This window comes from Hylobates moloch, unplaced genomic scaffold, assembly GCF_009828535.3.
Source record: "Hylobates moloch isolate HMO894 unplaced genomic scaffold, HMol_V3 SCAFFOLD_20, whole genome shotgun sequence".
NCBI lineage: Eukaryota > Metazoa > Chordata > Mammalia > Primates > Hylobatidae > Hylobates > Hylobates moloch.
Genome location: NW_026652295.1, coordinates 40,455,122 through 40,472,084, shown reverse-complemented (window position 1 = coordinate 40,472,084; position 16,963 = coordinate 40,455,122). Strand labels below are relative to the sequence as shown.

The following is a 16,963-nucleotide window of genomic DNA, read 5'->3' as shown; positions in this document are numbered from 1 at the left end:
TAGTTTGTGCAAATTGCTCCCTCCTGCGGGTCTCTCACCCAGCCTTCCTCACTGAGGTCTCTTGCCCCTGCCCCATGACTTCCTATCTCTTTCCCACTTTCCCTGTCTCACACAGTCTGAAAAGTTAAGCACAGATGGTAGGAATCAAAGTGGTTCCATTTTATTAACTGCCTACTAGAGGCCTGGCACCATGACAAGCCCTTTCTGTGTATTTGCATGGCTTCTCTCATTTAATCCTCACAACAGCTGTAAGAAGTGAGCACTGACATCATGCCCCTTTGATAGATGAGGAAACTGAGGCTCAGCAAGGTTAATTAGTGTGTTCAAGGTCACTCATCTAATAAGTGGTAGAGCTGGGATTTGAACCCTGGACTTTCTGGCTTGGCCAAGGTCAAGGTCCCTGCAAGAAACAGATGGCGCGCTCAAAGGGGATAAGTGAAGAGAGTTGAGTAAAGGGACGGTATACCAGACTGTGAGCTTTGTTAGGCGACTCGTCTCCTGGGGACAGTGACACCCAGGGACTGAACATAGCGGGAGAGGGACACCGCGACAGGACCTGTGTCTGCGGGGCAGGAAAGACAGCTGCTGCCAACCTGTGACGCAGCCAGGAGGCAGCCAGAGGAATCAGTGCCCTGGCCCTCTTGTCCCCACCCCCCATCTCAGGGGGCAAGGGAGTCCCGGCACAGGTTAGAGGGTGACTCTGGGGAGGCAAATGGAGGTCATTCCATACAGGCTTCAAAGGCTGTGCCAGGGACAGGCACGGGACCCTTCCTAGAAAGAAGGGGGACACCCCCAGGACAGCTCAGGAGACTGGACACGGGGCTGCTCCCTCTCTTGGTGTTCAGGAGAAAATGATCCAGTCATTCTCTTGGGTGCCCACCCCTGCACCTGCCCTGGATAAACAGAAATTGGCAGGGCTGGTCTGCCTTGTTCCTGCCCCCCATCTTTGCCTCTCCTTCTTTCAGGTACCAGCTCACTAGTCAATGGCAACCTCCGACTATACAGCTCTGTGGGTGACCTGAGGCCTGGACAATATGGCCAGGATCTACTCATCCCCCCACCTCCCCCAGGCCCAGCCCCAGGGCCCCCTCAGGACATTTCACAACCTCCAGGGGGGTCGCCACTGCCATCTCCACCTTCCACAGCACCCCCACCGCCTCCCCTGCTGCTGGAACCCCCACCCCCGCCCAGCATGGCCCCACCTCCACCCCCAGTATTGGAGGCCCTATCCCCACCACACACTCTTTCCTCCCCATCCATACCCACCCCTCCTGACTTCATTCCCCCTGCCCCACCCTTGGCCTTTCTAGCCCCCCCACCGCCTCCTATGCCAGCCCCAGCACCCCCAGCTCCAGCATCTCCTCACACAGTGGGGACTCATCTCTTTCCCCCTGGGGGTGTCACCAAGTGGAAATCAGATGTAGCACTGAATGGCAGGCAGGCAGAGGCCACCAGAGCCAGCCCCCCGAGAAGCCCTGCTGAGCCAAAGGGGAGTGCCCTGGGACCTAACCCAGAGCCCCATCTCACCTTCCCCCGTTCTTTCAAAGTGCCTCCCCCAACCCCAGTCAGGACTTCGTCCATCCCAGTTCAGGAAGCACAAGAGGCTCCCCGAAAGGAAGAGGGGGCCACCAAGAAGGCTCCCGGCCGACTCCCACTGCCTCCCAGCTTCCACATCCGCCCCGCCTCCCAGGTCTACCCAGACAGGGCCCCCGAGCCAGACTGCCCTGGGGAGCTCAAGGCTGCAGCACCAGCCAGCTCAAGGCTTGGCCAGTCCCAGTCTCAAGCAGATGAACGAGCTGGGACTCCGCCTCCAGCCCCTCCCCTGCCCCCTCCTGCACCCCCCCTCCCTCCCCCAGCACCCCCACTTCCCCCAGCTGCACCTCCTTTGCCCTGTGCTCAGAAGGCAGCCCATCCACCTGCTGGGTTTACAAAAACCCCTAAATCCAGCTCTCCTGCTCTCAAACCCAAACCCAACCCCCCCAGCCCAGAGGACAGAGCCTCTTCAGCACCTGTGGACTGGAGGGACCCCAGCCAGATGGAAAAGCTGCGGAATGAGCTGGCAGCCTATCTCTGTGGCTCCAGGAGAGAGGACCGATTCCTCAGTCACAGGCCAGGCCCAACATTGGCCCCTCAGAGCAAGGAGGGCAAGAAGGGCCCCCACCTGCCCGAGAAGGAGACTCCTCTGAGCCTGCCAGCAAAGGACACTCCCCCAGGTGTTCCTGAAAAGAGTCTTGGCGGCAGCAGCCTGACAGAGACAGAGGCAGCCCCCAGCCTGACCCTGCCCCCTGTGGACTACATTCCCCAAGACTCTCCAACTCCCAGTGTGCGGCAGATCCGGAATGAGCTGGAGGCCCGGCTCTCCTCATCAGCAGAGAAGGAGGCTAAGCCCAGCATGGGATCTCTGCCCCCTAAGCCTCGGCTAGAAGGGGGAAGAATTTTTGAAAACAGGGCTGATAATGACAAACTCTCCAAGCCTGTGGCCAAAAATCTGCCACCTCAATCCACCACCCTGCTGCCAACCACATCACTCCAGCCCAAGGCCATGTTGGGACCAGCCATACCACCCAAGGCTACACTTGGGCCAGCCACACCACTCAAGGCCACATCTGGCCCTGCCATACCACTCAAGGCCACATCTGGCCCTGCCACACCACCCAAGGCCACACTTGGGCCAGCCACACCACCCAAGGCCACATCTGGCCCTGCCACACCATCTACAGCCACAACTTTGCCCATTACCACATCCCAACTGATGGCAGAGAAGGACTCAGGCTCAGCTGGGCAGCCACAGAAGCCAGCATCTCAAGAAGTTTCCACTCCCTCCCAGGCAAGGGGAGAGGGGTCCCCCTCAGAGGCCACTAGGCTGCCCACACAGGGAGCCCGCTCATCTCCAGCCCTCCCACCAAAGACATCTCCTGGTGGAGGAGAGGTGCCGTGTCTCTACAAGCCCCACTGCCACAAGAGCAGCCTCAGCCGTGAGGTTGCTGTGGTGACGCCCACCCTGGCCAAAGGAGGGGCTGCAGGGCCAGGGGAGCCCGTGGAGGTAAAGGAGCCCCCAGGGCTGCCAGCCAAGCCCCCTGCCTCGGCCCAGCCCACTGATGAACTCCTCAGGCACCCGGTGACTGGGGAGGTGGTGGAGCGGGGCTCGCCGATGGCCCTACTCCTGGCGGCCAGGCAGAGGGCGCAGAAGGGGAGGCCTGGAGGGGCTGCCCTGGGTCGGTCCTCTCTGCCAGGAAGTCTCCGTGACCACAGCCACCAAGCCGAGGCCAGTTCTGACAGCATCTTCCACAGCCAGGGAACGCCCAACTCCTTCACTGTGGTGCCCGAGTTACCCAAGGAGGCCGAGAAGGACTCCCCGCTGACGACCGAAATACCCAATAAGTGGGGGCCGTGGCCGGGAAGAGACGCAGAGGGCACAGAGCCGAGCCGCAGGCACAACTGGACAAAGCCAGAGCCCCAAGCCCCTGTGGCCTGGGAAAGAGCAGCTCCCTCCAAACTCCTCCAGGGCCACCCGCTGCCCAAGTCCTTCTCCTCCCCACCCTCTCCTTCGAACAAGAGGGAGGAGGAAGAGGAGGAGTTCAACTTCGAGGTCATCCCACCGCCGCCAGAGTTCAGCAATGACCCTGAGCCCCCGGCTCCGGCCCTCCAGTATCTGGGCCGCCAGAGCTCCCCTCCCCTGAACAACTACTCAGACTTGAGGCAGCTCCCGAACGCTGGCCCCGGGGCACCCCCGGCTCTCGGCTTCTCGCGCTTTCCCGCAGGCGCGCGCTACGCCGGGGCTGGGGGCCTGGAGCGCTTCTCGGGAGGGGGCCGCTCGCTCATAAAGAAGCGCCTGTACGTCGGGGAGCCGCACCGAGGCCCAGGGCTGCCCCACGGTGGCACCGGCCGCAGCCTGAGCTCTCCCAACGGCTTCGGGCCGCAGCCCAGAGGCCCCGAGATGCGGCGCGTGAACTCGGCGGGTCGCGCGCCCCCCGGAGGCCTGCACGCGGGGAGGCTGTCCCTGGAGGGCGCCGCCCGGGGTGCTCCGGAGGCCAAGCACAAAGCGCCCGGCAGCGCCGACTACGGCTTCGCCCCAGCTGCCGGCAGGTGAGCTGCGGGCCCGGCTGGTGCGGGAAGCCGGGAGGGGTGGAAAGCCAGGCGAGGGCCAAGGAGGCCCGGCCGTCCACCAAGAGAAAACATTTTGTTTTCAACCTTCGGCCTTGCGGGTAGAACGGGGGAGGGAGGCCCACTTACCGGGAGAGGGCGCTGTTGGCGCCTTCCTGACCTGCTTCCTGACCTCCCTGGTTCTCTTTCCCCACCAGCTCCTCTCGTCTTTCTCCCACCCGCTAGATCCCAGAGGTCAGGCTAAGTGTGGGGCGGGGAGAGATCTGAGTGGTCCTTGGGTGGAGGGATTTCCCAGCACAGAGTTGGATCCAGACACAGGCCGGGAGTGAAAGAGTTCTGAGTGAAAGGATGTTAGGCATGTTCTCCGGCCAGCAGGGCCCAGACCAGAATGGGAGCCCTGTTTGTGGTGGTCTGCGGTCCCTCTCTGGGGTCGCTAAGCCCAGGGCTTGTGGGGGCAAATACAGAAGTATGAGCAGCATCTTTTCCTCTCGGTCCCTGAGGGAGATGGGAGGCGTGTTGGCTAACCAGCTGCAGATATTCACCTCACATCACTTGCTCTCCCCCAGGTCTCCCCACACCACCACCCGCTATGGAAGCCCCATCAACACGTTCACCGTGAGGCCTGGGACCCGCCATCCCATCTCCTATGCCTGCTCAGGGGCCCATCGGAAAGCCACCTCCTGAACCAGGGGTTCTCTTAGCTCTACTCCAACAAACTGTGTCTTTAAGGATCTGGGCACTTGTTTCTTGTCGGGGGTGGGAGGTACACAGCAGGTGTTAGGCGACCTGACTCAGGCACAGAGGAGTCTTTGATCCCCAAAGACCAACGATGAGAAGCAGTGGCCCAGGAAGACCAAGAGTAGGCTTCTGTTTCCCAGAGCGCTGGTGTGGCTGTGGACTGTTTACACGTGGGGTGTGGGAGGGGAAGGAGGGTAGAGAGGAGGAACCATTAAGGACCTGGGCACTGAGTTTCCGCTCTCTGGTACTGTCTGCTTTAGCAAGAGTTATTTAAAACAGTTTTACAAGCACGGCCTACTGAGCAGGTTCTGAAAGCAAGGGGTGGGGCACCGACTGAACTGGAACCCATCAAGATAGCTGTGATTGCCTGTCAGGCCCTTGCAAAGGGCTGAGGCCCAGCTCTGTCCTGGTGGGTGCGCAGGGCACCGAAGGGAGATCTTGGAATATGTATGTATAACACGTGGAGAAGGACCATGTGTGGGGTGGGGAGTGAAGCTCCCACATGTGGAATGGAAGCCCCTTGCATTGGCCAAGGGCAGAGGTGGGAGATGGATGGTTCATTTTTCCTTGGCCCTGGCCCTTAGCTACAGGCAGGCCTAGAGAGAGGACACTTGGCAAGTTTAGGATGGGAAAGAGAGTTAAGCCTGGCTTTGCTATTCAGACCTGTGCAGCCCTGATTTTGGGGACTGGGCCCAAGGAGCCATGAGTCTTAGGCTTGACACTAGGGGCCTTACATGGCCAGGTCTCATACGGGATTTGGAGAGGGCATTTTTCCTAACACTGATACTACAAGTCACCAATACTATTGATGCCTTAAGATGCTAGAAAGCCTTGGAGAGTGGAGGCAGCAGAGATGGGAATGGAGGCCTGAAGAAGCTTGCTGCTGATGGGGAATGTGTTTGGGAAAGTCAAGAGTGGTAGGATTGGTTGGCCGGGTGCGGTGGCTCACACCTGTAATCCCAGGACTTTGGAAGGCCAAGGCTGGTGGATCACTTGAGGTCAGAAGTTCGAGACCAGCCTGCCCAAATAGTGAAACCCTATCTCTACTAAAAATACGGAAAAAAAAAAAAAAAAAAAAGAGTGCTAGGATTGGGCCGGTTAAGAGCAGGGGAGACCTGACCGGGCACGGTGGCCCACGCCTGTAATCCCAGCACTTTGGGAGGCTGAGGTGGGTGGATCACGAGGTCAAGAGATTGAGACCATCCTGGCCTACATGGTGAAACCCCGTCTCTACTAAAAATACAAAACTGAGCTGGGCATGGTGGTGGGTGCCTGTAGTAGTCCCAGCTACTCGGGAGGCTGAGGCAGGAGAATCACTCGAACCCGGGAGGCGGAGGTTGCAGTGAGCTGAGATTGCACCACTGCACTCCAGCCTGGCAACAGAGCGAGACTCGTCTCAAAAAAAAAAAAAAAAAAAAAAAAGAGCAGGGGAGACCTATCAGTAGGGTGACCATGTGTCCTTTGCCTGGGCAGTCCAGGTTTATGCTTGTTTTCCAGTGAATTAGACCCCCTTCCACTTTTCAAAAAAGTCCTGGTTTAGATGCTATAGTCACCAAACATATCAAGAAACAATATTCCTTGGTCTTGCTTCCCTATCTTCAGGTCCTGGTTGGCCAAATTCCTGGGACCAGGCCAAGGTGGGCTGCCTCAGTAAGAAGGAAGGACTGGAGAGTGGCCCATTTCAGAAGAGCAGGCTGGTGGGGGCCAGCCAGAAAGTAGTTCCCTTTGGGAGAAGATGTTGGACCTTTATTATTTGTGGTAACAAGCTGAGGCACTGCGTTGTCAGGACAGCAGGTGAGCCACTTTAGGGAAGAAAGTGCAGGGGTGGATGGACACCCAGATGACCAAGGCCAGCCACCCTGATGGGGTAGGGTCTGGTTATCTGTGTTCAAGAAGCAAATCCCACCCCAGCCCCAGCACTAGCTCTCTCTATATGTATGTATTTTCCCTGTACAATGTTTTATAAAAGAGATCATTAATTTATCTATGTTAAGGCTTGAGGGGTGGGGCGTAGACTCTCAGCTGTGTATTGCTCTGGGGTGGGCAGGGAAGGCTGAGTCTCACTTGACTTGGAAAATAAACAGGCCAGTTTGGACTGGCCTCCAGCTCCGTGGCTGTTTGTCTAACAAGGATTTGGGTAACTACTGGATATAAGCCACTATGCTTAGCGTGGATAGACTGCCATCAGCTCACCCACATGACTCCTGTTCATGGCAAGCTAATAGTCTGTCTAGTGGAGGAGAGGATTGAAAACGCACACAAAAACACCATAAATTGCAAGTAGTAAGAAGGAAAAAACAGGGAACGTGAGAGAATAACTAGCAGTGGGGAGAGGAGTGGATTTATTTTAACAGGGTGGTCAGGGAAGGCCTCTCGTGGTGGTGACATACTGATTTAGGCAAAGCATCCAGCACGTGACTAGCGCTTAGTAGTTGCTCAGCAAGTGGCATCTTTGGGTGATGACTACCTCACATTTGTATGTGGCCTGTCACGGTTTTCCATAAAAGTTTTTTTTTTTTTTAAGGCCATCTTGACGTCATACTTTTAGAATATTTTATTATATTATTATTATTATTTTAGATGGAGTCTTGCTCTTTCACCAGGCTGGAGTGCAGTGGCACGATCTTGGCTCACTGCAACCTCTGCCTCCCAGGTTCAAGCGATTCCCTGCCTCAGCCTCCTGAGTAGCTGGGACTACAGGCATGCGCCACCACGCCCAGCTAATTTTTGTATTTTTTAGTAGTGACGGGGTTTCACTGTGTTGGCCAGGCTGTTCTTGAACTCCTGACCTCATGATCCACCCGCTTTGGCCTCCCAAAGTGCTGGGATTACAGGCGTGAGCCACCGCACCCAGCCCCCAATTTTTTTTTTCCAGAAAAGTAAACAACCAGAAAAGTCATCTCGAGACAGTGTTAGAGAACGCGTTGTGCTTCCTCCACTGAGTCTTTTGTGGGGGCTTTATGGGAAAGGGAGGATGCCTCACTTACTCTGAAATTTGGGCTTCCAGGAAAGGCCTCTCCCATCCTTGGAGCCTCCTCATTCTCCTGTCTCTCACTGTCCCCCCACCTCTACCATGATGTCCTCATTCTGGAAACCTCGAGTAGGGATAATGGCTCGGGCCCTTCGTCTGGCTTTTCTCCCCACACTTGCTGCCTTCTAACATTTTCTCCCTCATCTGACATGGAAGGGGCAATGGTTAACCCAGGAGGGAGGGCAGAGAACAAGGGCCCCACATCCTGGCTCTGCCTCTGACAAGCTGTGTGACCTTGGGTATCAGCGGACTCATCGGAGAAGTGAGGAGGACAGACTTGGGCCGTGTCTGGATATGAAACTTTGTTGGGTCACTGACCTCTTTGAGAAACTGATGCGTGCTTCTCGAGAGGCCGCAAGTGCATTTTACACACTGTTTCAGGCCCCCCACAGATCCCCCAGATTCAGGCTCCACGGGCTTCACGTTGAAAACTCAAGTGACAGTGGTCAAGGTACCCACCAACACTTATTTAACCTTGACATTTTGCAAAGTTCCTTCTCTCTCTCGTTTACCTGTGACAATCCTCTAAAATGTGCCGGCCGTGTAATACTCCTAATTGCATTTTGTTGATGAGGAAATGAAGGCCCCAGGAAGAGACGTAAGTTGCTCAGAATGACCCCTCTGACTGGAAACCCTGTTCTTTCTGCGTGAATCATCACAGCTGCCTCCCTTATAGCTGTAACCACTCTCCCCACCCACTTATCCTCTCCCAGTCGTACCCCCAAACTTTACCTCGATTAGAGTGGGCGGTGGAGGAGAGGCTGAGTAGGCTAAAGCTAGCCTGGTGCCAAAAAAGGTTAATGGGCATGGGTGGGGCAGACGTTCCTGGATCAGATTAGCCACACCTTGGTTTCTGAAGCCTTTTCACTGTTCCCTGGGCCAGAACCCCACCCCATCCCTCTTATGAAGCCCAGCCTGGCCGAAAGCAACAGCTAAGAAAGGTCCCGGGAAAAGCTGAGCTGGAAGCCTGGGGCCTGGCGTCAGCAATATGTAAAGGGGCCTGTCCTGAAAAAGGTCAAGCTCAGCTTTTGTCACGGCCAGGCTTGTTCAAGGAGAGAGGCTTCCCCTCACTCCAGGTGAGCCTTTCTGTGCAAAGCTGTAGGACAGAGGTGACTCTGGAACCTGGAGGGGTGAGGCAGAGGCCACCTCACTGCTGAGCTGTCAGGCAGGCCTGCCCCCCGCTGCTCACCCACCTGCCTACCCCAGGCAGACTGTGGCCACTTCCATTTCAGCAGCTCAAAGGCCATGCTCATGCCCCATCATCCGTCAGCTGTACGGGAAGGGTGGGCACTGGCACCCGTCAGAGAGCCTGGGCCTCCTCCCTCCGAAGCCCCAGGGATGCTTTCTGCCAGCGATGTGAGAAAAGGTGCTCTTCTGGGAGAGAGGAAGGGACCAAAGCAATTTATTATGAATGCTCCCCGTTGCATGGATAATCCTGTGCTCCTCTGCCCAATTCCCGCACCTCTGGAAACTTCACTCACATTTGGCACAGATGAGCCACTCCTCCCACCTTCCCCTTGAGAATCGTTCTCTGAGCCTGTGCGGAACACAGTGCTCCGATCTTCTATCTTGCACACTGGCTCCTTTCCTCCCCCTAGCTGTCTCCCTGTCCACCCTGTCCTCGGCTCTCCAGTCCTTCTCTAGTTTCTTCCTCAGAAGACAGTGTCACCCCTCATGCTCACCTGTACCAGGGGTCCATATTTCTAACTTTGGAAGTGCCTCCTGGACATGTCCACTTGGTTGCCTGGCCATCCACTCAAATCCAGCCTCTCCAAAAGGAATGATTCTCCCCTACTTCCTTCTCACACAATTGTGTGGCCAGAACAGCCAGACCAATGGCTCCAAACTACCCCCAAATACTCATCTGCGTCTCACTGCTTGGGCCTCCTTCGCTTCCCCTAGGCCACCTCACACTCAAGGCTCAGCTTGGATCGGAGCTCCTACAGGAAGCCTTCCCCAGCCCTGCTCTGCTCGGAGACCTCTTCCTCCTCCATACCTACCTCTCCCACTACTGTGGCAGGCTCTTCTTTATCCTCAGGCTTCAGCTCAGGCATCCCTCACCTACTAGGCCACAGCAGCTCCTGCAAAGCTTCCCACAGTCCCTGCTGCTCTCCCTCCCACCACCTAGTGTTAGTTGGTCTACATCTCTCTCCCAGCAACTTACAACGTAAGGACGCCTCACTCATCACAGTATCCCCAGCATCTAGTGCTGCTCCTGGCACTAGCAGGTGCTCAGTATATTGAGTTTATTGATGAATGCAAGTTAGTACTTAATCAAATATCATCAAGCACTGTGTAAGTTCCTTGGCTGGGCGCGGTAGCTGACGCCTGTAATCCCAGCACTTTGGGAAGGCCAAGAGGGATGGATCACGAGGTCAGGAGTTCAGGACCAGCCTGACCAACATGGTGAAACCCTGTCTCTACTAAAAATACAAAAAAATTAGCTGGGCGTGGTCATACATGCCTGTAATCCCAGCTACTCAGGAGGCTGAGGCAGGAGAATCGCTTGAATCTGGGAGGTGGAAGTTGCAGTGAGCCAAGATCACACCACTGCACTCCAGCCTGGGTGACGGTGAGACTCCACCTCAAAAAAAAAAAAAAATATTCCTCAAGGGCAAAGGCCATGTCTCCAGTGGACTCATGAATACCTAACCTTATTGTTTCTAAGGTGTGGAACTTAATCTAATGCTGAGGTTATCAGGCTGCGGGGAGGTTTTAGTTTTAGGGATGAGTCTCTAAGGTCTCATCATAAAGGTGTCCAGATGCCTTGGAGTGGCTCCTGCCTGGTGGGCCGAGATACTGCATCCTCTAAGTAGAGACATGAGCTGGGATGTGATGGCACCAGGTGAGGGAGTTCTGGTCCTCAAAGGATCTCAGGCAGCCCTCTGCACCCCGCCAGTGAGCCAGCTACAGGGGCGGCCAGCTCCAATAATCCAAGTGACTTGCACTCTGTTGCTTTTTCCCTTTTGAGCTCCTTTGGTCTTCAGCAAACTTACTTGGTGCCACAGCCTATCTCAGCTGTGGACCAAGGGTAAAGTTTCCATTACATGTGGGCCAGAGAATTGAGAAGGAAAGCACCTCTGGGGGCCAGGGCAGCAGAAGCCAGCCAGGTCCGACCTGTTCACCAGCCCTCCCCACCTGCAGAGCCCACCTTCAAGAGGAAAGCCTTACAGTTCTAGGTTTGGTTTTTATTTTTTTTATTTTTATTTTTATTTTTTTTGAGACGGAGTCTTTCTCTGTCCCCCAGGCTGGAGTGCAGTGGCGCGATCTCGGCTCACCGCAACCTCCACCTCCTGGGTTCACGCCATTCTCCTGCCTCAGCCTCCCGAGTAGCTGGGAATACAGGCGCCCGCCAACACGCCCGGCTAATTTTTTGTGTTTTTAGTAGAGACGGGGTTTCACCGTGTTAGCCAGGATGGTCTCGATCTCCTGACCTCGTGATCCGCCCGCCTCAGCCTCCCAAAGTGCTGGGATTACAGGCTTGAGCCACCGCGCCCGGCTTGGTTTGGTTTTTATTAAGGAGTGAGCTCCCTGTACGAGGTTCTCAGGGCCTAGCAGGGGTCTAAGCACAGAGTGGGGACCCAATAGACTTGCTGTTTTGAATCTCTTCCATCTCAGCATAGGATCATTAGCCCTAATGCTACTCTCAGAAGTGGGACACTTGGTTCTCATTTTCTTTCTTTCTTTTTTTTTTTTTTTTTTTTTTCCTGAGGCAGGGTCTTGCTCTGTCGCCCAGGCTGGGGTGCAATAGTGCCATCATAGGTCACAGCCTCCGGAGCTCAAGTGATCCACCTCAGCCTTCCAAGTAGCTGGGACTACAGGCATTCACCACCAGGCCTGGCTAATTTATTTATTTTTTTTTTTTAGATGGAGTCTTGCTTTGTCCCCCAGGCTGGAGTGCAGTGGTGTGATCTCGGCTCACTGCAACCTCTGCCCCCCATGTCCAAGCAATTCTCTGCCTCAGCCTTCTGAGTAGCTGGGATTACAGGCGCCCGCCACCACGCCTGGCTAATTTTTGTATTTTTAGTAGAGACAGGGTTTCACCATCTTGGCCAGGCTGGTCTTGAACTCCTGACCTTGTGATCCACCTGCCTCAACCTCCCAAAGTGCTGGGATTATAGGCATGAGCCACCGTGCTCTGCCTAATTTGTTTTTATTTTTTGTAGAGACACGGTCTCATTATGTTGCCCAGGCTGGTCTTGAACTCTTGGGCTCAAGCAATCCTGCCTCAGCCTCCCAAAGTGCTGGGATTACGGGCAAGAGCCACCGCACTTATACTCCTTCTCATTCTTGAAAATGGAATGTCTTCAATCTTGTCTTCTGCAGGCTGAGCCTTCTGACTCCTTTCAGCTTTCCTCACTGCAGAGGAGCATCTCCTGCCACTTTTCATTGTTGCCTTAGTTTATTTTCTGAGCCATTCAAGAGGGTTTGGTGGGCTCCTACTTTCTCTGTCTCTCTCTGGGCTACCCCATCTGTCATCTTCCTGCCTTTTGGTTCACAACTTTCCAGCATTTGTTCTAATAGCTAAGGGAAGCACAGAATTCCACCAATGCAATTCAACACTGCAAGGGGGCGCCACTCAGTACAAGCCAAGGAACCTCGCAAGAGGCTCACAGTTGTGTGGAAGACAGACATACACACAAATAACTGGACTATGGAGCAGGGGAATGCAAAGCTCCCCACCCAGGAGAGCCCGGTGGCCCAAGAGAGCACGGGACCGCATGGGGCACTGTTGGGTTGTCCTTGTGGGTGTCCTGTCTTGCTGGCCTGTGACCCTTGTGGGAGCACGTGCATGAGCTGGGCAGAGGAATGAGGGATGCCCTTTGTGTGCTTATTTTTCCTACAGAGTGAGTCGTTGTCTTTCAGTGACCTCTCTTGGCCGTGTAAAGCTGCCCTTGACATTCACTTTAACTGGATTCTCCAGGGAGAGGAGAGGGGAGTGAGCAGAAGGCACCTGTGTAATTTACCCTGGTGTCCAGCACCACTGTCTTAGCCTGGCATCCCTGTGTGTGCATGTGGAGTGGGCATTAGCCAACAGGTGGCACTTTGCTCACAAGTGCCTGAAGTTCATGTGGCTGGTGGGGTTCAGGTTCAGACTGAGATCCATCTGAGGTGGACGTGGCTTCTCCTAGGATACAGGCACAAAGCTAAGTGCTGTCCGGCACACCAGTCATTCTCAAAACTCAGAAGTGCATCAGAAGCACTTGTCAAAACACAGGTTTGTGGGACTTGTTCCAAAGCTCCTGATTCAGTGGGTTTGGGATGGGGCTGGGGAATTCACATGTCTTTCTTTTTTTGTTGTTTTTTGAGATGGTGTCTCTCTCTGTCTCCCAGGCTGGAATGCAGTGGTGTGATCTCGGCTCACTGCAACCTCTGTCTCCTGGGTTCAAGCAATTCTCCTGCCTCAGCCTCCCGAGTAGCTGAGATTACAGGCACCCACCAACATGCCTGGCTAATTTTTGTATTTTTAATAGAAACGGGGGTTTTATCATGTTGGCGAGGATGGTCTCGAACTCCTGACCTCAGGTGATCCACCGGCCTCGGCCTCCCAAAGTGCTGGGGTTACAGCGTGAGCCACCACGCCTGGCTGGGAATTCATATTTCTAACAAGTTGCCAGGTGAGGCTGCAAGTCCTGATGGTACAGGGATGGCACTTTGAGAACCCTTGCTGTGCAGTGTCATGTGTCATCACCTCATCTCCCTTAGGGCAGATAGTGCCACTCCCAGGTTACCAAAGAAGAAACTACAGCCTCCACAGGCCAAGCAACCTTGCCAAGGCCACACAGCTGGAGGGTGCTAGGGAGCCAAACTGCACCTGCTGCACTGCCTTTTACCCCCAGGGCAATGTGGCTGGGATGGGTGTGACAGCATCTCTCCAAATTTTTGTTCCAGAGAGGGCAGTAAGTAGAGAGGGCGGGCTTGGGGTAAGCAGTACTGGGAGGTGGTCATAGAGTCACTGTTAGGCTGACAGTCATTCCTTGGGTGGCCATAATGTTTTAAAGACACTTTCAGCAAGGCACGGTGGTGCATGCCTGTAGCCCCAGCTACTTGAGAGGCTTGCTTGAGCCCAGGAGTTTGAGACTGGCCTAGGCAACATAGTGAGACCTCATCTCAAAAAATATTTAAAAATAAAAATAAGATATTTTTGCTTCTATCTATCTATCATCTATCTATCTATCTATCTATCTATCTATCTATCTACCTATCTTAGAGACAGGGTCTTACTCTGTTGCCCAGGCTGGTGTGCAGTGGCATGACCACGGCTCACTGAACCCTTGAACTCCTGGACTCAAGTGATCCTCCCACCTCAGCCTCCTGAGTAGCTGGGACTACAGGTGCACATCACCATGCCTCACTAATTAAAAACATGGTTTTTTTTTAAACTGGGGTGTAGGCCGGGCACGGTGGCTCATGCCTGTAATTCCAGCACTTTGAGAGGTTGAGGTGGGCAGATCACGAGATCAAGAGATGGAGACCAGGCTGGCCAACATGGTGAAACCCCATATCTCTACTAAAAATACAAAAATTAGCTGGGCGTGGTCGTGCGCACCTGTAGTCTCAGCTACTTGGGAGGCTGAGGCAGGAGAATCACTTGAACCCAGGAGGCGGAGGTTTCAGTAAGCGGAGATTGTGCCACTGCACTCCAGCCTGGCGACAGAGTGAGACTCCGTCTCAAAAAAAAAACAAAACAAAAAAAAAAGATAGGACGTCGCTGTGTTGCCCAGGCTTGCTTCTGTTCCAGTCAAGCCTCATGATACTGGTCAGCAAGCACTCACAATGGGTGCTACACTGCACTATCTCCCTGACCCTCTCCCTTTCCAGGACTGAAACTTTCACACCCCCAGCCAGCAGCTGGCAGTCCCACCCCAGGAATTGTCCTTCCCAGGAGAGCCACCTCTCCAAGGACACGCCCACTTCCTAGAGGCTTCTCACGTTCACTAAGTCCCTCCCCTCAATGCAGGACAACTCTGAAGGTCCTTGCAGACCAGGGCGCCCCGCCATTGCAAGTGCAGGCAGCCCTGCTTTTCCCTGTCCTCACTTCTCCCTCTCCCACACCGGTGTGCGTCCTGAGGGCACTCCCAGCAAACTTGCTGCACACAAACCTCAGTCTCCTGGGGAGCCTGTCCTGCAACAACTTATTAGGTACCAGGCAGGATCCTAAGCACTTTACGCATATTATTTCAGACGATCCTCCCAACAACCCCAGGAGGCAGGCACTTTTGTTATCAAAGGCTGTGTAACTTGTCCAAGGTCACAGAGCTAGCAAGCCAGAGAGCCAGGGTTGTTATGCAGGGAGCTGGGCTCCGGGGCTCTGAAATGTTACAACACTGTCTTTCAGAACATTCCTATAGTCTAGCTTGAGGGAATTAGACAGAAGAAACAGTGAAGACGTATTCTGATTTGAGGGGGGATAAAAGTCTCGGCTGGGCGCGGTGGCTCACGCCTGTAATCCCAGCACTTTGGGAAGTTGAGGCAGGTGGATCATTTGAGGTCAGGAGTTCAAGACCAGCCTGGCCAACGTGGTGAAACCCCGTTTCTACTAAAAATACAAAATAAAATTAGCCAGGTGTGGTGGTGGGTGCCTGTATTCCCAGCTACTCAGGAGGCTGAGGCAGGAGAATCGCTTGAACCCAGGACGCAGAGGTTGCAGCGAGCCGAGATCGCGCCACTGCGCTCCAGCCTAAGCCACAGAGCGAGACTCCGTCTCAAAAGAAAAAAAAATCTCTGCTGCCCCCAGTTTTCTACCAGTCTCGCTTTAGTTTCTGAATATGCAGCCCCCTGGTGTCTTAGTTTACTTTAATGGTTCTTATCCAGGGCCGATTTTGCTTCCCAGAGGATATTTGGTAATATCTGGAAGATCTGGAGGCATTTTCTCATTGACATCCTAGGGAGATAGTAAGGGCATTCAGTAGGTAGAGGCCAAGGGTGCTACTAAATGTCCTACAATGTACAGGGCAGCCTCCCACAACACATCTAGCTAAATGTCAGTAGTACTGAGGTTGAGAAACCCTGTGCTCTAGCTGGAAGCCTGGTCTCCTGGCTGGTTTTACCCTGAAGGAGTCCCATTGTGATGACTACTTGGGAGTGGACTTTGGTGAAGGTGGTGAGAGATACTTGAGCATGTGAGTGGAGAGAAGGTTTGGAGGGCAAACCTCCAAGGATTTCACAATCCTTGAAGGACAAATATTATCCCAAGTTAGTTCAAGGGAAGATCACACAAAGCTTCTGGTTAATACCAGCGGCTGAGCTCTGAAGGCACCCCTTTTCCTCGACCAGGAAGCTCTAGGGTTATGTAGTGAACCGGGCATTTCCTACCCTCCTCCCAACTCCCCTATAAACATGTACACTGATGGCCGGGCACAGTAGCTCACATCTGTAATCCCAGAACTCTGGGAGGCTGAGGCAGGCGAATCACTTGAGTTGGAGACCAGCCTCGCCAACATGGCAAAACCCTGTCTCTACTAAAAATACAAAAATTAGCCAGGGGTGGTGGTGCACGCCTATAATCCCAGCTACTGGGGAGGCTGAGGCAGGAGAGTCGCTTGAACTCGGGAGGTGGAGGTTGTGGCGAGCCGAGATCACACCACTGCACTCCAGGTGAGCCGAGACCACACCACTGCACTCCAGCCTGGGGGACAGAGCGAGATGCTGTCTCCGAAAAAAAAAAAGAAAAAAATTAAATATGTAGAATGGGTGGGGGGTTGTGGGGGATCCTTCTCCCTAAGCGCTTATCTTGGCGCTTCCAGCTCGGTCTGGCCAATTCCACCTCTATGAGATAAGGAGGGTTCAGAGAAACCAGTCGCTTTGCTGTTTTTCTGCCCACAAGTTTCTCTAATAAATCTTATTCTATGTCTACACAGCATGGCTAGAGGTGAGTGTTCTGAGCCCCTGCATGCCCAGGCCTTACCGAGGAAAACCACCTTAAACAGTCAATTCTCTACTCCCTTACCACGTGGTACATTTGTCTAGGGCAGCTAAGAGGGGGCAGGGAATACTGGCCCACTGCAGAACAAAACGAAATAAAACAATATCGACAAAAACAAAAAGAACACAACCACCAGATGGGATCAAGCTGTTCGGGAAGGCAGG

The 16,963-nt window shown here is 54.3% G+C and overlaps 1 protein-coding gene across 1 annotated transcript in view; it reads left to right on the top strand.

Annotated features, from left to right (window-relative positions):
- CUNH6orf132 (chromosome unknown C6orf132 homolog) overlaps positions 1-4,895 on the top strand; it is a 42,935-nt gene extending 38,040 nt beyond the window's left edge. Inside the window, exons 4-5 of the mRNA XM_032140316.2 lie at positions 966-4,086; positions 4,671-4,895. Coding sequence (XP_031996207.2) covers positions 966-4,086; positions 4,671-4,788 — 3,239 coding nt within the window. The 3' untranslated portion in view covers positions 4,789-4,895. The remainder of the gene's footprint in view (positions 1-965; positions 4,087-4,670) is intronic.
- The last annotated feature ends 12,068 nt before the right edge of the window (positions 4,896-16,963 follow it).